Source organism: Grampus griseus (genome assembly GCF_964374135.1).
Source record: "Grampus griseus genome assembly, chromosome: 19".
Taxonomy (NCBI): domain Eukaryota; kingdom Metazoa; phylum Chordata; class Mammalia; order Artiodactyla; family Delphinidae; genus Grampus; species Grampus griseus.
Window position 1 is genome coordinate 7,343,780 of NC_139013.1, and position 20,311 is coordinate 7,364,090.

General features: G+C 54.6%; 1 protein-coding gene across 1 annotated transcript; it reads right to left on the reverse strand.

Annotated features, from left to right (window-relative positions):
- Positions 1–727: 727 nt before the first annotated feature.
- On the reverse strand, positions 728–16,311 carry PPFIA3 (PTPRF interacting protein alpha 3; the record flags this gene model as incomplete). The annotated part of the gene is made up of 28 exons (XM_082676465.1): positions 728–971; positions 1,390–1,561; positions 1,786–1,854; positions 1,942–2,117; positions 2,341–2,438; positions 2,857–3,032; positions 4,108–4,134; positions 4,308–4,370; positions 5,009–5,209; positions 5,918–5,999; positions 6,337–6,430; positions 7,132–7,259; positions 7,381–7,544; positions 8,343–8,565; positions 9,594–9,781; positions 10,335–10,479; positions 10,770–10,849; positions 11,010–11,072; positions 11,519–11,650; positions 11,773–11,856; positions 12,263–12,397; positions 12,487–12,633; positions 13,656–13,877; positions 14,193–14,267; positions 14,741–14,815; positions 15,176–15,340; positions 15,714–15,815; positions 16,072–16,311. The coding sequence occupies 28 exons, from the start codon at positions 16,309–16,311 to the stop codon at positions 913–915; spliced, it is 3,585 nt and encodes a 1,194-aa protein (XP_082532591.1). The 3' UTR covers positions 728–912.
- Between the last annotated feature and the right edge of the window lie 4,000 nt (positions 16,312–20,311).

The following is a 20,311-nucleotide window of genomic DNA, read 5'->3' on the forward strand; positions in this document are numbered from 1 at the left end:
AATAAATCAGTCAACACGGGAGCTTTTTGAAACAGTTCTCTTTACCCGTGATCACTGAGTGACGCCTGGGGCAGGGAGGCCGACCAAGAGTCGGGGGCGAGGGCTTCCCCACCGTCTTTCCTCTCCCCACGCCACGTCGCCCAGGGGCATCGTGGAAAGAGGATTCTCCCATGCAAACCCCGGAGCTGGAGCGGAACGGGGAGCGCAGTTCTGCACCCCCTACCCCCCCCCCGGGGCACGGACACGGCCACAGCACGGGGGGCGGAGGGGCCTCGGGGACACGAGACACTGGGGAGAGGGAGCCCCGCCCGCGGCTGACCCCAGGCAGCGGCGACCGGACGCCGCGGGGCAGGGCTGAGTGGCACAAAGGGCGAGGCTTCTAGCAGCGAGTCCTCCCTCCCCTCCTTTCGGACGAAGAAGGACGACTTGGGCCCCGCGACTGGGGAGAAAGGGGAGGGGGCAGCCTCTCCCCGCATGCGGCCCGGGAGGGAAGCCCCGCCCCCTTCCCGCCGGGAAAGGGCACCCATCTCCCATCGGAAACTGATCAATAAATTACAAAGTATTGGAAAGAGAGGTGGAAGTTTGGGGCGAGATTTCTTCCTGCCTTCTTCTTTCCCCCTCTCAGTCCAGTGCATGTGGTTTGGTCCAGGCCCAGTCCATTTGTGAGGCAGGGACCGGCATTCCCCGCTTGTCTGTACAGATGGTCCAGTCCGTGGCGTGAGCTCCCCAGCAAGCTCTCCCCGGCGAGACCATACTCTGGGCAGGAGGGGAAACAGCCCAGCCTCTGAAAGGTTCTTCCGTCCGAGTAAGGTCACCTGCATTGACGCCAGGCAGTGCGTGCAGCTGTGAAGATCCATTGTGCCGCCCAGAACCCCAAGAGCGCCCAGTACAGTCCTCACCTGGAGGCGTACACTAGCAGGAATAGGTCCGGACAGAAACGCCGTCTGCCCGGGAACTCCCAGAAGTCTGGCCTGGAGGGAGAGTGAGCAGCGGTTCAGCCTGGAAAGCGCGCGCGCACGCACGCGCGCACACACACACACACACACACACGCCCACTTCCTCCCTCAGTATTTCTCCGATCCTCAACCCCAAGCGTCCTCCCTTGGATTTCCCCTTCCGAGATGACAACGACCGCCTAGCTCCAAGCCGGTTTCTCCCCCTTTCCCATAGCCTTGGATTCCTTCAAAGTATCCCAGGTGACACTGGACGAGTTCATTTCCCACCCTGGAAAGGGGGTGTGGTGGGGTTGAGGAGGTTGGCTTATAGGAGCGGTCCATTTGTCATGGTTGGGGGAGAAAGGACTAGGCCATTTCAGAACCTGAAGAGGGAGGTTCCTACCCCCGAGGAAAGGGAGGGGAGGAGAGGCTGTCGCGTTTGGGATCCGCCCACCTTCCGGCTGCAGCTTGCGGAGAGGGAGCCCCGGCGAGCCCAGGGCCCCTGCTGCGGCCGAACGAAAGTTGGGGGGCAACATCTCAGCTGAGTCAGGCGTTACGCCTCGGAGGTCCTTCTCTCGGAACATCTTCCGCCAGGATGGGGAGCGGCTGAAGGACTTGGCACTGTCCTAGGTATAGGGGCCCGGCAGCCGGTGAGGGACTAGGGCCGCGTTCCGACTCCGCCCCTTCATTTGACCCCACCCCTCTCCGGGTCCTTCCCTCCTTTAACCCCGCCCCTTTTCTGGCACCTCCTCCAACCACGACTCGCTGGCAAAGTCAAGCCCCACCCCTTCAGCTCCCAGCCTAGAGGTGCAGCTGGGAGTGGAGTCTCCTGTGCTGCTGCTGCGCCCACCTCATCCAGCCGCCTGTCTGTGCCCAAGGAGATGAGGTTGCTGAATTCCTTCTCCAAGAGCTGCCGGGCCTGGGGAGGAGAGGTGGGAGAGGGGTTTCAGCGTGCAATCTGTGAGGTGGGGATGCCCAGTATGCCCAGGGCCTAGCGGCAGCTCACCTGTGCATTCTGTGTGGGGATCTGCAGGAGCAAGGCCAGGTCAGAGTAGTCGAAGGTCTCGTCCAGGGCGAGCAGCGCCCCGTGCACCCCGCTCTCCGTGAGGTTCGTGGCGAATTCCTTCAGTCCCAGCCCGGACACCCAACCCATGACCCGCTCATTGGACCACACCATCACGTCTGGGGACAGAAGGGACCCTCAGCTGCTCCCCTCCTGGGGCCAGGCCCTTCCAATTTATCCCATATCTCCATCCCCACTTCCTCTTCCTGGCCACACCCCTATGCTGGCTCCACCCCCTCTCTTCCCTGGCCTCCCTTCCCTCCCCTATTTATGCCTCCTGCAGCACTGCTCCAAACCCCTCCAACTTGGCTCCCAGCTGGACGTTTATCCTTTTCTACTCACCTCGGATCTGGGTCTGACTCTCTTCCCGCCTCCGCTCCAAGTCCTTCCGGTCATAGTTGAGTCGTTTCAGGCACATGATCCCGTAATGCAGACTCACCCTGAGTAGCAGAGATAGTGGAGTTACAGATGAGCCCTCATACCCCAATGACTGCTACTCCTATTGGGCTCTCCCCATTGTCTGTGGTCTTCTGGCAGAGGTTGGGGAATTGCTCCATTGGATCTGTTCTACTGACTGCTGACCTTCCCAGGAGTTGCCATATTTTCAAAAAGCAGTTCCTATTAGCCCACCTGTAAGGGGTATGGGGTCAACTAGCTAAGCTGTCTCAGGACTTGGGCTTTTCCTAGTAGGCCTTCTTATGGGTGGAAGGGGCACAGGAGTCTTGATTGCCTGACAATCAGGGCTAGAGGACCAAAGATAGTCCAAGGAATTCCCCATCACTGGTCCTATTTGCCAAAGACTCTCTAGAAGTGGGGCTTACCCCCTTGGACTGCCCCCATGGGCCAGGCGACCCCCACCTGTGGAAGCTGTCCACCATCTTGAGTTGGCCCCGGAGCTCCTTCTTGTTAAGATGATCTAACATTCGGGCATCCACCAGCGACTCCATGAAGTAGCTGCGGTACTGGGGCAGCCCCAGGCTGGGCAGCCAGTCGTTCCCCACCCATTCATGGTTCATGTCGCCATATGCCAGGATCTGGGGCCATGGGCAGGTGGGGGAGGAGTCAGGCCCTCTGACCCCATCCCATGTATGTATGCAAGGGTACAGTCCAACCCCCCTCCCCCAGATCCGAGGTGGTTCTTTCTCCATCCTATAGCAGGACAATGGCCAATCTCTGCTCAGGACAATGGACAATCCAAAATTGTCTCCCTTTCCTTCATTATGACAGCATAGACCCTTGTCTACTCAAAGTGTGGTCCTTGGACCCACAGCATTATCATCACTTGTGAACTTGCTGGAATTGCAGAATCTCAGACCCTAGGCTACTGAATCAAAATTTGCATTCTCACAAGATTCTCAGATTATCTGAACTGTACATTAAAGTTTAAGAAGCTCTAGTCTAAAGTTGTCCCAACTCAAAACAATGGATCAGTCCAACATCACTACTCCCCCAAGTCAGCACAACGGATTTTCCAATGTATCTCTCTCCCCAACAAATGATAATGGATCTATCCACCACTCTTGCACTGTCCCCAAAATACTAGTCTAGCTATATCTGGCCCAGGACAATATTCTGGATCAACCCCAAATCCTTCACTCCTCTTAGCATAAGGAAATAATATCCATACCTTCCCCCTTGCTGGGAAACAAAGACCCAGCATAGCTCCTCTGTCTCAGGTGAGGTCATCCCGCTCCCCTCTTGAGAACAAAATGTAGCTCCTTCTCCCCAACTTCTCACCCTGACCTGCCGCCCCCCGCCCCAAATGCTTTCCCTTTTCACCCCAGTACAGTGGAACAATCCCACTTCCCTCTTTTCTAGGTAAAAGAGCTGCTCAGCACCCCCCTCTAGTTAGAGCAATGAAACTGCCCCTGGAGCCCCCGCAACCCAGCATAATGGAATGATCCGTGCACCACTAACAGTGGAATAGCCGGGCTTCTACGCCGACCCCCACCAAGCCACAGACAAGAGCAGAGCTCCGCGCAGCGCCCCCCTCCCGCGGTGAGGATGGAATGCTCCGGCGAGGGGAGGGGCGGGGCTCGGAGAAGGAGGGGCGTCCATGCAGCGTGCACAGCCTGTTCATGCGCCCACTGCCCGCCCCGCGCCCCCTACCTGCTCCCAGCTGATCTCCTTGGTCTCCTGACCAGTTAGTGGGAAGAGCGGAGAGAAGGGGTGGGTTAAGGGGCAGGCGGAGGAGGGCGGGAGGGACGAACAGACGGACAGACAGCTACAGATTCATCTGCCCCCCAACTCCGCCGCTCCTCCCGAAGGAAATTTAGTGCCACCCAAGGCCACCGGCAGGGGGCACTCACAGGCTTGGTCGTCGCGGTAAGGGACTCCATCTCTTCATGTGTCATCCACACGTTTCCTGTGGACTGAGGGGCGAGGGGTGTTACATAGGTTGAGAGAGGGCTTCTGAACAGGGGAGGGGAAGGGGGTCATGCTCCTGGAGGAGCCGAATTAGGCATGGGAACACATAATTTTCTGTATGGAACAAAATGATAAAATTTTAGAAATCAGTATGTGCTATGGGAAAAAAAATAGGTGTTCATGTGTTGGGGTGATGGGGCCGGTACTAGTTTAGCTGTTGAGTTAGGGAGGCCTCTTGGAGGTGGTGACATTTGAGCTGAGACTTCAAGGATGAGCAGGAGCCAGCCTTGGGGGAAAAAGAGGGAGGGGTGCTCCTAGGAAAGGGAGCAGCAAGGGCCAAGAAGCAGAGTAGAAAAGGGAGGGGTGGGTAGGGGCCCCTCATCAATGGCCCTGTAGAGAACCATATGAATTTGGCTTTTTCTCCGGGATGGGATCCCTCTGGCTGCAGTGTGTAAAACAGCCTGAGGGGAGGCAGAGGGACCTGAAGGGAGCCCCACTCTCAAGAGATAATCCAGGTGAGAAACTGTGGGGAGCAGGGTGTATCAGACAGAGCTGGAGTGAGCGGGCCCAGGATTGGCTACTCTGAGGACAGTAGGCGGGGCCCTGAGACAGCAAGGGCTGGGATTGGGCCCTGGACACTCACAGTGCGGGAGGAGGCAGGAGCAGAGGGTGAGGTGAGTGAGACCATCTCCTGGATAGCGAGGCGCAGCTTGAGCCGGTGCAGTGGGTTGCTGATGCCGATCTCGCGCTGGATCTCCGTGTCTGACAAGTTGGCCATGATGGCACCACTCTTGACATTGGCCCGGCAGGCGGCCACATACCACGCAGGCATGCCTACCCACAGCTGGACCAGAGGGAGGAAGGGAGAAATGGGGAAAAAATGAGACAGAGAGACAGAGACATACGGGATGAGAAACGGGAGAAATGGGAGAGGGACAGAAAGAAAGGGAGAGAGGGAGACAGAGAGATGGGGAAAGGCAAATGGGCGAGAAACAGAAAGACATGAGAAAGCAGTGAGAGGAGGGCAAGGCAAAGAGATGCGAGGGTCAGAGGGAGACACAGGAAAACAATGGAGGAGAGCCATAGAAGGGTAAGACCAGAGTCAGAGGGGAAAGAGAGAGATGGGGGGAGACAGAGACGAGGAGAGACACACAGAGATGAGAGGCAGAGATGGGGAAAGAAAGGACCAAAGACATAGAGAGACATGGGAAGAAATACGGGGAATGACAAAAACACAGAGATGGGGAGAGAGGCAGGGAAATAGAGACACACAGAGAGAGAGAGACATAGGAAGACACAAAGAGATAGAGAGAGACAACAAGACCAAGGTGGGCATGGCCAGAAGGACAGGGGTGAGGGGAGAAGGAAAAAGAGCAACAGGAAGATCTACAAGAAGCCCGACCCCTCCCAGGGCCTCCCCCCCACCACCAACTCCTCTCCACCGCCACCTCTGAGTTAGGAGGATGGTACTAGGTGGACCCAGCCAGCCCTAAGGGTGGAGTTCTCAGACCAGTTGGGGATAAAGAGTCAGGACGTTTCTGGGCCCCAGTACCTCTAGCCAGGAGACCACAGTGGGCCCATCCCAGGCAGCAAAAGGCAGGCCCTGACGGCAGGCCTCTTCCAGAAGTTCATGCCTGGGGAGAAGGGCAGGAGATCGCAGGGACAGAGACACCTAGCCCTCTTGCATGGCCCCCTTCACCAACCGCATCCCCCCACCAAAGCAATTTTTATGAATGTAAAAAACATGGCAGAAGGCTAAAAAAAATACATGTGAATCTTTGTAATCCACCTTCCCTCCCCACAACAGATCCACACTAATCAAGAGAAAAGGGGAAAAAGAAGAAAAGAAAAACTCTAGGGGTTCCCAAGTTCCCAGGCAAGCAAGTTCAGGATCTTGGACACCCCCTCCCAGAATTTTCTTCTCACTTATGACCAACCCTCCCCACCTCCACAGCACACACCCACACTCACTTCCTCTTGTTCCTTCGGTCCTTGTCTCCTGGGCCTGTCAGCTTGGCTAGCCCCAGAGGGTCAGTGGCCAATGTCTCGTCTGAGGGTGTTCCAGCTGGAGGCAGGGAGGGGCCAAAATTTGGAGAGTCTCAAAGGGGAGGCAGAATCTTTGATGCTGGGGGGTTGAGAAGGATGCCAGGAAAGCAGAGGCCCAGAGGGATTAGTAAATGCGGCCACACAGAGGGAGTGATAAAACCAGACAGGGACCAATGTCACCTCCTAGGCAAGGAATTGGAGAAATCCCCAAAATAGGGCTGGATTCACTGGGCTGGCCTTGGTAAGCTGGCAGTGGTGTGCTGGTAAATATTTAACAACTGGCTCCCTGGGGAAGGAGAAGGTATTTCCTGATTTGTAGCATATGCCAATTTCCATGGTGTAAATAATCCCACCAATTTCAAGCGACCAATGTGATGTCAAAGCAGCTCATAAAATTCCTGAAAATTTAACTAACTTGGATTTCACAAACCAGACAAGCAGGCTCCAGCCCATCAGATGCCCTGCTTTTAGGATGCTCCTCCCTCTTTCTCTATTTAAAAAATAGGTAAATAACATAACAAATTCATTTGCCCACCAGTCACTCAGGCAGGCCTCAGAGTGCCCTTTCCTTGTCCCTTCTCCTCCCCTCTACCTCTGCCAAGGTTCCAGCGTTATAAATGAATTACCAAATGAATGAAGACAGGATTGTATGTCAAATGAATATGTAAAGAAGAAGAAGGAAGGAAGAAAGGAAGGGAGAGAGGGAATCAGGGGACTCACCCAGAGAAGAGCTGTCCCGACCTGGTGGTCCCATTCGCCCCTTCTCCTTCTTGCCAAAGAGACGGCCTATGGATGACTTGATGCTCTTCTTCTTGGGAGCTTTGTGCAGGGAATCTGGGGTGCCCTCACTGGGTAAGCAGGACAGGTAGATCCCATCTGGGATGCCTCCTCTCATCCCAAGTCTTTGTCCACTCCCACCGCCTCCTCCCAAGCAAGTCCCTCCCTGTCCCATCCCTTATTCTTACTGACCTTCCCCGTGAGGGCCCTCCATCTTCCAGGGATCCCGCCTGCAGTGCCAAGGCCTGGGTCATTCTCTCAAGGCGGGCAGAACGAGGAGTGGGAGGTGGGGTGTCTCCTGGGATTGCTGGTCCCTCCATTCGTGGAGCCCCAGCTTCCTCCTTGGGGGCATGATTCTGGAGACAGAGATGCTATATTGAATCGGAGGGGTCATGTTGGGGGCTCATTAGTTGGGATGTCTACGAGGTGTCTGGGATACCCCTGATTTGGGGAACCACTTCTAAAGATAGCCTAGATTATGTGCGGGTGAGCTGCAGAAATATAAAGGCAATAACTGCAGTCCCCCTGGAGCTTGATAAGCCCATATTTATACTGTCTTAGCTTCTGGTGTCAGGAGTGGGATCTGCTCAGCCTCAAGGAAAGCTAATGAGTTACAGGTTCTGAAAGTAGGAAATCTGAGTTTAAGGCAATAAAATAGGGCATATAGATATTGTGCCTCCCTCAAAGGTCAATTCTGAGGATCTAATGGTAGTTCTCAAATGTATATTTGGTCACAGAGACATTTTTCTAAAAATCCTATGCAGTGGGAATTCCCTGGCCATCCAGTAGTTAGGACTTGGTGCTCTCACTGACAGGGCCCAGGGTTCGATCCCTGGTGGGGGAACTAAAATCCCTCAAGCTGCATGGCATGGCCAAAAAAAATAAAAAAATAAAAGTAAAAAAATAAAAATCCTATGCAGAAACTTAATGTGTAAAACAGGTAAAAGTAGATCACATCTGACTAAAGTACAAGTTAGGGTTCAGGAACCCAGTGGCTCAGCCTCCCATTTGCCCTTTGAGTTGGAACTTTTAGGGAAAGCTAAGGTTGCTTTTGAAAATCACTGGTGTGTTGGTCATTGTTGCTTTTTGTTAGGGAGCCCTGTTTATGACCTCCCACCACCACCACCAAGCTGAGGAGACTTAAGAATACTCACAGCTTTGTCGGTGCCCTCACGGGCAGGGCTAGGGGGTGCCAGACGGGGTGTTGAGTGGCCAGAGCTGGGAGGGGAGGGGCTGGCAAGGGTAGAGGTGGTGAGGGAGGGGGGCAGTGAGCAGCTACTGCGGTAGCGGCCCAGTGAGTCCAGGCCCGAGCCAGACACCCGGCTCTCCAGCTCTTCTGCCCTCTGTTCTGTTGTCTCCTTCTCCTCTTGGATTAACCTGAGGAGGAAAAGGGGGAGATGGGGTGAGAGGACTCAGGCAGACAATAGGAGAGGGAGTTCCCCAACTCCCAATGGGCCAGGAAGGCTTGGCGGAGCAAAAATAATCCTGAGGAAGGGACAATGAAGTTAGAGGGTCTTGGTGGATCCCTGATGGCCTCACAGGTTCAAGGGGAGTCAAGATATCATGATAGGCTCAGGAGGTACTGGAGAGATTAGGGATGACAGGATGATCAGGATCTGCATCAGGACTATGCTGATAATAAACAAGTGGTTATGGAAAAGCATAAATGGATTACTATGGGCAAGAGGTCAAGTTCCAAGGAGGACAGCAAGAGCAAGCTCATAATAAGAGCAGAGTGAGATCAGGGACTCTGAGGTCAACCTAGGATCTGGGAAGGTCATAGAGACATTTGGTGAGAGTCACTGTCTCAAATCACAAAAAGTTTGAGTGGAAGATGATGGTCATGTTGATACATTTGCTGGGGCCCATGGAAAGTGTTTTAGTTTTATTAGAGAATTGTTAAATAGGGGAATTTCTGAGGAATCAGGGTAGACTTTATGTGATGGGGGATTCTTAATAAATTGAGGATTGTTGTTATATTAGGTAGAAATTCTTGTTATCTAGAGTTGAGGTTCTCAAGGTGTTTTGGACTGGGGGACCTTGTGTTGTGTTGAGATTCGCAGGGTACTGGGAGTCACTGGGTAATTGTTGCGTGAAGCCATGAAAGCCATGATGTAATGGAGGATTCTTGACGGATTGGATTGTGAATTTTGGCATTTGGGGATGCAGTCTTGGATATATTGGGAAATTGTGAGTACCGGCCGGGGCGTGTGTAATTCATATATAGCACATAGGAGACTTCTTGGTATTTCCTCAGGGATTCCTGGATAGTGTGTTGGACTGGCAAAATTCCTTGAGGATGTTTAGGAAAGGAGTTGGGCTTAGGTGTGCAAATCAGTCTCCAGAGCCAGAGAGGCCTTGGGCTAAGCTTAGGCAGGGTGGGGAAGAACTGGGCCAGTGCTCACTTGATCTCTTTGTTGATGGCCTCCAGCTGCTCCTGAAGCATGATGGCCAGTGTCTGTACATCAGCCTGCCCACTGGGAGATAGCAACTCAGCTCCAAACATCCCCTCCGCCTCCTCTTCATCTGAGCCATCCAGCTCCCCAGGGAATGGAGGTGGCATGGACCCTGCAGAGGTAGACCGCTCCCACTCCTATCTCTGTGTGGAGACAGAGAGATGCCAGGTGGACAAGGGCCGAGGTAGGTGCTAGGTCTTTCCTCACCTATCCTGACCTTGCCCACCCTCTATAACCCTGCCCATGTCCCCTGACACTGACCGCCCTCACCAGTGACCCAGCCCCCCACACTTTTCCCAGCCCAGCTTTCTCTCTTGGTGGGTCCTTCTTCTTGACCACCCATGACTCTGCCCTCTCCCCTGATTCCACTGTTTTCTTTGACCCAGCCCACTTCCTTTCTTCACTTGGCCCCATCCATTCTAGGATTCTACACCCTGCATACCATCCCCCCAAACCCACCCCTCTTCCCACCCCATCGTTCCTCTAAAGTTCTCACCAGGCAGCAGGACATCCACGTGAAGAGCCATCGGGGCAAGTGGGGATGACGGAAGAAGAAGAGGAGACAGTGTGAGTCCAGGAGACCTTGCTTCTCAACTCAGTCCCCGCCCAGAGCCCTGCATGTTGGGCTCCACCTCCTACTGCTGCCCTCCCGAGCCCTGCTCAGTCCAGGCCCCAGAAGTGGCTGCTGACCTTAGAGGGCTCATCTTTGACCCCTGACCAGCGACCCCTCTTGCTTGCCCGGCCACTGCCAGCCCCATAGGGATCCAGGTGGGCGCCAGAAGGTAATGTGGGTGCCTGGGAGTAACGGAGCTCCAGGGCACTGCCAGGGAGAGATCTGTGGGCATAGAGAGGGCAGTCAGAGACCAAGGGGTCAGGAAAAGGAAACAGAGGTGAGTGGTCATGGGGAAGGGCTTGGGGTCATAGGATTGGGAGAGGGATCTGAAGTCAAAGGTCAGGAAAAAGGGTCTGCGGTCAGAGGTCATGAAGTCAGGGGTCAAAAATAAAAGGGACCAGCGGAAATCTCAGGAGGACAGGGAGTGGGGTGGGGGAGACCTCGTATCAGAAGGGATGTGCTTGGCCAAGGGGGCTCCATGGGCAGAGGTGGGACAGGAAGATGACTGTCACCTGGAGTAGGAGGATGGTGGCCTCCCCCGCAGCTGGTCAATCTCCATCTGCATCCGCTCCATCTCCGCCAAGAGCTGCTCCTGGGGGGAGGAGTTTGGAGATGTCAGGTCAGAATCTGCCCCCTCCCCACCACTGAGTATCAGCCCCTCCCAGCCAGGCTGATTCCAGCCCCAGCAATGCCTGCTCCATTTCTCTGGCTCTCACCCAAGGCCCACCCCCCGCCCCCGGCCCCCTCCCTACCTTGTTGAGCAGCAGCTCATCCTGAAGCTTCTTCATGTTGGCGATCTCCTCGCTTAGTGAGTTCTGTGGGGGGCAGGGGTGCAGTGAGGGGGCGGAATCAGGAAGCAGCCTCCAGTGAACAGAGACAGGCCTGAGGGGACCCCAGGGGGAATGAGGTGGGCTTGAATGGTGAGCTGCATGGGGAGAGGGTTGTGGAGCCGAAGATGCTGCTAAGGCAGAGAGTCCCTGGGAGCCCAAAATGCAGCGTCCTGTGAAATTTCCACGGATTCAGAGTTTGAGGGTCCATAGGGTTAGAGGCTTGGGCAAAAGCCAAGAATTCAGGCCGTGGGTGCCCAGAATTCAGCTCTAGGGTGTTTAAACTAGGTGAAAGTGTGGTGGTCCCAGCAATCGAGCAGTCTATCAATTTCAAATTCAGGATGCCCCCATTGGGGGAGATCTCAGATAACTGTTTGGGGAAAGGTCTGGGGCCCCAAGATTCCAGCTTATTGGAATCCTAGGTTGGGGCCCACCTTCTCCTCCAGCGCCCCCATGCGCTCCTTGAGGTGCAGCTGCAGCCGTTCGTTGGACTCACTCAGCAGCTTGTCCACTGTCTCGGACAGCCGCTTATTGTGGTCATCGTTCATCTTCTCCCGCTGCCGGGCCTGCCCAGAGGAGAAGAGAGCAGAGGCGCTCAAGCCCTGAGCGCTGTTCCTACTCTGAGCTCCCGACCCCCGGCACAGCCCCCTCACCCAGGCGTATCCCCCAAGCCTCAAAGCCTCCTCACCCGCTGCAGCTCCTGGTTCTTCTCCTCCAACTGGGCCTCCAGCTGCCGAAGCCGCTCCTCAAAATTCCCATGACGTTCCTCAGCCTAGAGGATGGAACCCATGGCATCTGACTTTGTCCCACTAGGATGCAGTCAGCCTCCAGGCCCCACCTCCTCCAAGGCTGGCTTCCAGGCCCCAGGCTCCTCCCCCACAGGACTCCAGACCCTGCCCTTGTGATTCAAGCCCTGCCCTCTCCTCTAGTCTCCAGCCCTGTCCCCTTCTCATGTTCTCCCCATCTGTTCAGTCCAAACTAGAGAGCACCAGCCCCCACCAAACCTCCAGGCCCTTCAACCATCCCAAGTCACGTCCCTTCCCTGGACCCCAGGCCCTACCCTTTCCAGCAGAATTCGGGCTGTGGGTCTCCTATCCCTCCAGACTCAGGCCCTGCCTCCTCCAAGCCCCGCCCCTTTGCCCCAGCGACTCAAGGCGCCGCCCCAGGCCTCCCTTCACCTTGTTGAGCGCCGCCACTCGCTGGGCCAGCTGTGCCTCTATCTCCGGCAAGGTCTCCGCCTTCTGCAGCGTCTGCTGCAGCTTCTGCTTAGCGTCGTCCAGCCACTCGGCCAGCTGACGGCTCTTCTCTTCACTCTGGGGGACACAGACGGGGGGGAAGGGAGGAGCTAGGTCAAACTAGCCACGGCCTCGCCCCCACCGCCCCTCCTCGGCCGTGCTCCCACCTGCCGGTACAGCGACTCCTTGCTGGCCAGCTCGTTTTCCAACTTGTCGTTGGCGTCGTGCAGAGACGTGGCCTCTCGCTGGGCACTCAGGTAGCGCTTCTCTAGCGTTGTGATCCGCTCTTCCATATCCTCCCGCTGTGCCAGCGCCTGCAGAGGCGACAGAAGGCCGCGTGGACTACAGCTCCCAGAAGGCCGTGGGGGTAGCCTAGGCTTAGAACCCCAGTTCAGGCACTCCAAGGTATCCTGGGAAATGAAGTCCCCTGCCCTCCGGGTGTCAGAATGGTGGAACCACACCTGCCGAGAGCTCCCAGGCATAGCCAACATTAGATCCCCTGCCACCTGATAGTTAAAATGGTGGTACAGCCCCTCCCATAAACTTCTGGGGCAGTACTGGCTTAGACCCTCCTCATATGGATGACCTAAGATCCATGAGATGGAATGTCTCCACTTTTCTTAGCCCACTAGCCTCAAAAATCCAGGCCTTAGATTTTTCAGCAACTTCTGGCACAGCTCAGGTTTAGAATCACAGAGCAAGTGCCCTAGGGTCTCATAGGAAACAAAGGTCCCTTCCACCTGGGAGGCAGCATCTCCCAAGAGCCCCCAGGGTAGCGCATGCTTAGAAAACCAGAGAAGGTGCTCCAGGGTCTCACGGGGGAAGGACTCCTGCCTGGGAGCCGGTGTGGTGGGACCACACTTCCCAATAAGCCCTGGGGCCATCCACAATTGAAATCCGAGGTAAAAGCCCCAGTGGATGATGAAAACTAAAGTGCTCTCTCTTCTTTCTCATTCAATGCTTTCAAGAATCCACGCCCTACATTTCACAGCAGTCCCCGCAGCAGGGGAGTTAAGGTCAAGGAACCTCAGCCAGGATGGGGTGAAATGCAGACAAAGGAGTTCAGTTAAGAGGTGCAAGAGAATTTCCCAATGATAACAATAATAACTACAACCAGATACTGGGTGACTACCAAGTATGTGCCATGTGCCAACTCTCTGACAAGGATCATAAATACCATTAGGTGAGGAAATTGAGACTCAGAGAGGAGAAGAGTCCACACAGCTTGTGGACTGAATCCAGATTCGTGAGTTCTGTGACTATGGGCAAAGGGGGACAGGCAGGGTTGCGGGGAGGGAAGGGACAGAGGGCAGCCCACCAGGGGCTCCGGCCTCACCTCCTTGAGGTCGCGCTGGAGCTTGGCGTTAGCTTCCTCGGCCTTACCCAGCTCGCGGTGGGCCGTGCCCAGCTCCTCCTCCAGCTGGCTCATCTGGCGGCACAACACCGCCAGGCGCTCCCGCAGCTGGCACACCTCTGCCCGCTGCCGCTCCAGGGCCTCCTCCAGCTCTGCCGTGCGCCGGTTCGAATCCCCGCCAGGACCCAGGCCATTGGCAAGAGTCTGGAATGGGGACAGTGAGGGAGGAAGGGACAGAACTCAGAGTGGGGAACACAGAGATCGAGAATGCAAGGAGAAAACTGATGGGGGTGAGGGGGGATCAAAGATCAGTAAGGGCCATGGAGGTCACAAAAGTTAGCTAGCTGACTTGAATCAGAGGTCAAAGGTCAGTAAGAGTCTGAGGCGTTCAGATGTCCTAGGGTCAGTGAGAATCGTACCAAACATTAAAAGGACCATCACAAAGTCAGTGGGCTGAGTGGGATCACAGTGAGGAGGACCAATGAAGAGCAAGCGGAAGGAAAGGCTTCCACCTCTTACCTGCCCATCCCCATCCTTGCCGGGCTCCTCTAGCCCTGACCGGCGCCTAGACAGCTGTTCTCGAAGGCTCAGAGTCTGGCAATGGGAAAGGGAGATCAGGGCACAGGAGGTCCTAGAAACCCTGTTTCTACTTCCCACTGGCACTGGTCCTGGTGGGGCCACCCTTATCCCACAGTCTACCCTTAGACCCTGTGCCGTCATTTTATGTCTCCTTAGCCCCCCACCAGAGAAGAAGTCCACCCTTATTCTTAACCTTAGCCTCCTTGTGGAGGTGTCCTGACTTTCCCCACCCAGGCATTTCCACCATTGTCAGTTCTTTCCCTTAGCCCCAGCCCTGGTTCTCACCTTAGTCTCACTGTCACAGGGCAGTACTCCCCTTAGTCCTGCCCAATGAGTTCCTCCTTAGGAACCTCACTGGTTTTCTCCATAGTCCTACCCCATTGGTCTTCTGCCCTAGTCCTGCTCCCAACAGATTCTAGGACCCACCCAATCAGTTCCACCCCATTGGTAGTTCATTAGTCCCTCCTCCTTCTTGGTCACGCCCCCACCTCCTGATTGCTCAGCTCCAACTCTTCCTCTAGCACTGCCACCCGCTCCAGCGCCATTCGCAGCCGCTCCCGGACCTGGGGATGGGGGCAAGACAGTGTGAGATGGAGATCAGACCTGATGGAGGACAGTTGATGCAGAACACCTTTGGGATGGACCTGATAGGGTGACATTAGCATTCCTCTATTTATAGTATGTGTGCATCCCCAACTAGCTACCAAGGCAGCCTCACCCGCTGGTATCCCCCAACCTATTACATTTTTCTATTATCAGCCACTCAGGTCCCAGTCTGCATAGCCTGTCTCAGTCAATTACAGTCAACATTCTTCCCACATGGGCCATCCCCAACCAATCATGGCCAGAATTTCTGCCGTTCAACACAGCCCCAGCCAACCACGAGTTTCTGTTCTACAACCAGGCTCTTCCAATTCTCATACCTTCTCATCCAGGGCCTTGTGGTGCTCGAAGAGGGATTTTAGAGCCTTGAGTACCTCCACCTCAGAAGAGACCCCTCCCGGGGACTGGGCCTGGCGCTTTACCACAGTCATACGCAGTGACCTCTCGTGCCTGGACACCAGGCACTCCAGGTGTTCTAGGAGAAGCTACAGAGATAGGGCACAGGACCAAGGAAAAGTGTGAAGGGAAGAGAGGCAGAGTGAAGGAAGAGGATTCAGACAGGTGGGGCGGACGCATGGAAGAGGTGGAGCCAAGCAAAGTGGTATGGAGAGAGACAGGTCAGGAAAAGAGAGGGATAACAGAGGTGGGGGGCAGGTCAAGGAAGGAGTGGTACAGGAAACGAGAACAATTATGGAGATAGGGGAGGGAACGTGAAGGAAGGAGGGGACCAGAGGAGACCCACCAAATTGTAGGAGCAGGGAGAAGAAAGGAAGGCGAAATAGAGAGAAAAAAATGGGTCAGGCTGCAACACCCAAGGCCCCGACCACCGCACTTAGTTCCCGCCCCAAGACCCCTCACCCGAGTATTGTTCCGCTCTGCCTTCAGCTCCGCAATTTCTTCCTCCCGTTCCAGTAGCTGCTCCCGACACAAATTCAGTTCCTTCGTCAGAGCCGCAAATTCCTATCCAGGTGTGGGCAGGATCGGACAATCAGATCAATCCCTTTCCCCATCTCCCTCATTCCTTAGGACTGGGAGGTTTGGAGGCCCCACCCATCTCTGCCAAGTCCCGCCCCTTCAAGCGGCTCAGGCCCCGCCCATCACCGGTAAGCCACTCCCCTTCCAAGTGCCAAGTTCCGCCCCTTCCGGACCGCCCTCCCTGTGCCTCCGCGAGTCCAGGCCCCGCCTCCCTCAGGCCCCGCCCCGGCCCCGCCCAGACCTGGGGCAGCGCGATGCTGAGCTGGCGCTGTAGCGAGTCCTTTTCGTGGCCCAGCTCGCGCAGCCGCAACTGCGCCGTAGCCAGTCCATCCTGCGCCTCGCGCAGCGTCTCGAGCAGGCGCTCGCGCTCCGTGAGCATCGTGACCATGAGGCGCTCCAGTTCGCCGCCCGCCTCGTCCGGGCCCAGCGCCGAACCCCGCCGGCCATCCTCGCTGATGGTGGGCATCACCTCGCACATCATGGCGGCGGTGCTGGCCTACGGGGAGGGGGCAGGGAACCGAGAGGGGCTTCGTTAAAGCACAGGCAGCGAAACTGAGGCACGGTCACTGGGATACTACATAGTGAAAACTGAGGCAGGACAACCCAAGCACTGCACAGAAGAAACTGAGGCCCATCCATTCCAATCATGGCACAAGATAAACGGAAACCCATTGCTCCCAGGAAACCAGGCCTGGCTACCTGGGTGAGAGCATTTGGAGAAACAGGTCAGACTCCATCAGACACTGGCAGCAAATCTAGGCTCAGCCGAGTCAGAGAAACCGAAGCCGGGTGCCCCATTGCCTGAGTGAATGTGGAAAGTTTGCAGGCCCCTCCCCTTCGGTCCAAGCCCCGCCCCTTCAAGCGACTCAGGCCCAGCCCATCACTGTCTATTCTGGCCCTGCTGAGAATCCCCTTCAACCTACTGCATGAGCTAGAAAACTCAGGCCCAGGCGAAGGAGACCATGTCTTCAGGAGGCCACAAAACTGGGGTCACAGAATTAGGTCACTGGTACGTAGTCACCTGTATAATGTCACAGGGATGGTCCTCACCTGCTATTCAGCCCAACTCCTGCCTCCTTCAACTTCCCAGATATTTAGATATCTAGCTCCAGGAGAATCTAAAGACCCACTCCAGTCGGGAAAAACAAAAATGGTGGGGACAATGCTAGCCATCTCCCACTACACAGGAGTCTAAGATCCAGCTACCTCTTCTCTCAGGTCACAGGAATCTAGGTCCCCATCCCTCCCTTCCCCCAGACTGAGGAGTCTGAGCCTCCAGCCTTCTCCTCCCCAGTCCCAGGAATCAGAGACCACATCCCCTTCCTCCCAGGACACAAGAGTCTGGGCTTTCAACCAACAACCCTAGACCCAGAAATCTCAGCCTTCAGACTTCTGCCCCCTCAGAACTCAGAAGTCAAGGCCCCCAGGACCCAGGGGTCCAGGTCCATTAGCCGCGGGTGGAGATGAAGGGAGGTCTCCTGAGCCACTCCCTCCACACACATCAGGTCAGACGGGTCCATCTAGCTGAGCCGAAAGCAGGAGGGACTTTGACTCCTTCTCTCCTTTCTTTCTCTCCCTTCAGGCAGAGGCATAACCGGTTCTCAGAGTGGATAATTTCCAGCTCCACCCAATATTCGGACTATGTCTTAAGCCTGGGACTGGGGCCTTGGACTCCTGGGAGGACAGGAGGGGACTGAGGGACCTGGGACCTGGGCGAGGAGGCAGCTGGGTGCCTGTAACCTTGGGTCTTTGAAGAGGTGCATCTGGGAATCTAGACACCTGAATCCCAACACTCAGAGGTCAGATTCAAGAAAATGTTTATAAGAGGGCAGGCCAGACTTAGACCAAAACCCAACATGGTATCTAAAACCCAGAATCTACTCATGAGATGCAATTAGGGATGTTTTAGGGAGGCTGTTCTAGAACTTCAAATTCCCTGAGAAGGAAACAAAATTCAGCTAGGCTGGGTGTAGAATCTAGAAGGCCACGTGCAAGAAGACACAGTACAGAGTGCAGAAAGGCCATACACTTCCACATTTACAATGTGCTTGGGGTAGGATCCACACATGGGGCCAGATAGAAGGGCATATTCTAGAGCCCAGGTCTGGAACTTTGAACAAGCCAAGAGCAATCCAATAACTTAAAAGAGTGTCTGGGTCACCCCAGAACCCCAAACACAGAGGGGAGGGTAATGATATCTAAGAACAGACCTAATGCAGTACATAACAAACCTAAGTCAGGAGACATAATCTAGACATAATCTAGAACTCAGAACCTACCAGGGATGAAGGCATAAAGGTATATTTTATCTTTACAGAATAAAGCAGAGATCGCATGCTTGGTTTTTTCATGCATCTAGATAATGTTAGAACTCAGAAGGCAGAATATATGCTCTAGAATTCAGAGCACGCCCTGGAGGCAAAGGAAAACCTAGAAAATAGCAAGGAGTTTGCCTGGAACTTAGAATCGCCTGGGGGAAGATGCAGAAAGATGCATTTTGGCAATTGAGAATTTCCTGGCATAAGGACTGAGCTGGCAAAGGGGGTGGGGATGGGGGTGGTGTGTTCTAGAAATGAGGACATTTCTAGGCTGAAGACTCCAAAAGAGGAGAGAGCCTAGAGCATGTTTAGAATGTTGAAGTGGCAGATGGAGGAAGCCCCCAATCCACCAGGGGACAAGTTCTAAGCCAAGGTCACACCAGGGAAAAGATGGACAGAGAAAGTGGGAATGGATGAGCCGAGAACATAGAACCTGAGGAAGGAAGATGCAATGTACAACACTTCAGTGGGAATCCTCGAGATTTAAGACTGTAGAATTGGATGGAATCTAAAATAGGGAAGTGCAGGGACTTCCCTGGCAGTCCAGTGGTTAAGACTTGGCGCTTCCACTGCAGGGGATGTGGGTTCGATCCCTGGTCACGGAACTAAGATCCTGCATGCCACACAGTGCAGCCAAAATAAATAAATAAAAAATTTAAATATAATTAAATAAAATAGGAAGTGCATTCTAGAATGGATAGCACAGTTTGGAGAAAGGCTAGAGCACATAAATGCAACACACATATTCTCTCTTTTTTTTTTTTTTGGCGGTACGCGGGCCTCTCACTGTTGTGGCCTCTCCCGTTGCGGAGCACAGGCTCTGGACGCACAGGCTCAATGGCCATGGCTCACGGTCCCAGCCGCTCCGCGGCACGTGGGATCTTCCCGGACCGGGGCACGAACCCGTGTCCCCTGCATTGGCAGGCGGACTCTCAACCACTGCGCCACCAGGGAAGCCCGGAACACACATATTCTAGCACTTAGAATGCCCCTGGGAAGAGAATGGAATCTAGAGCAATGCCAAGGATGTGGCTAGAACCTAGAACACACCCAAAATGAAATTTTAGAAGAAAATAAGCAAGGACTGGCTTCTTAAAAATTGGAACATGTCAGTAATTCTCTGGTGGTCCAGTGATTAGGACTCTGCGTTTTCACTGCTGAGGGCCTGGGTTCAATCCCAGATCGGGGATCCAGCAAGCAGCATGGTGCAGCAAAGAAAAAAAAAAAGGAACTTGTCGAAGGGGAGAGTGAGATCAGAATTTGGCTTGGGAGCATTAGCTAGATATTTGAATTTACCTGGGGAAAGTCATGCCTCGAATTTAGCATCTAGCCTAGACTTCAGAACAGTACCTTGGGTGAAAAAGGAACAAAAATGTTGACTGGGAGTGTTCTAGGATTTAGGAAGAATCTTGAACACGAAGCATTGCCAGGGCGCATGTTCAGGTGGAAATGCGGAAGACAATTCTAGATCACAGAATGAACCTAGGCCATAGAACACGTCTGGAGGAAGGGATGTATGTTTGGCTCACCAGTCTGAGAGTATACTCGAAGGATGTGACATCATGATATGAAAGAATCGTGATGGAGTGCTGGAAACATCTCAAAAAGCTGGGTCTCAGGGGAGAATGTTGGAAACCCCAGGGAGCCCAGAACCTGAGATGATACGGAGATGAAGCAGGAGTTTTTCAAGGCCACCAGAGATGTCAATTTGATGGGCAATTGTGAGGCTGTAGGGACTTGGGTTCAAAAGAGTAACAGCTGAGTGGCTAGACACTTGGGGTGGTGGGTGGCAGAGCTGGGGAACTGGACTCCTGAATCGCTGTGGAGGCCAAAGCCAGGAGATGGAAGTTTGGAGCCTGAGTCCCTGTTGGATGGAGGGCCGGGGTAGATGGCTTTGGTGGGCAGAATAGAAGGTGGGGTCTGAACTCCTGGGTCCCTGAGGGGAGGCAGGATCAGGGACAGGGCATCTAGGTCTCCAGGGGGCAGCGTGGGTAGAAGCCAGAGAATTGCATTAAGAATTGCATTTTGAGTCCCTGAAAGGAAGAGAGTCATGGCGCCTGAATCCCTAAGGGGGCAGATGCTGGGGTGCCAGGTGGATTGGTATATTTGTCTGAGGGGCATAGGGGCTGTTGAACTGTCTCTGAAGGGAGCAAAAGCTGGAAA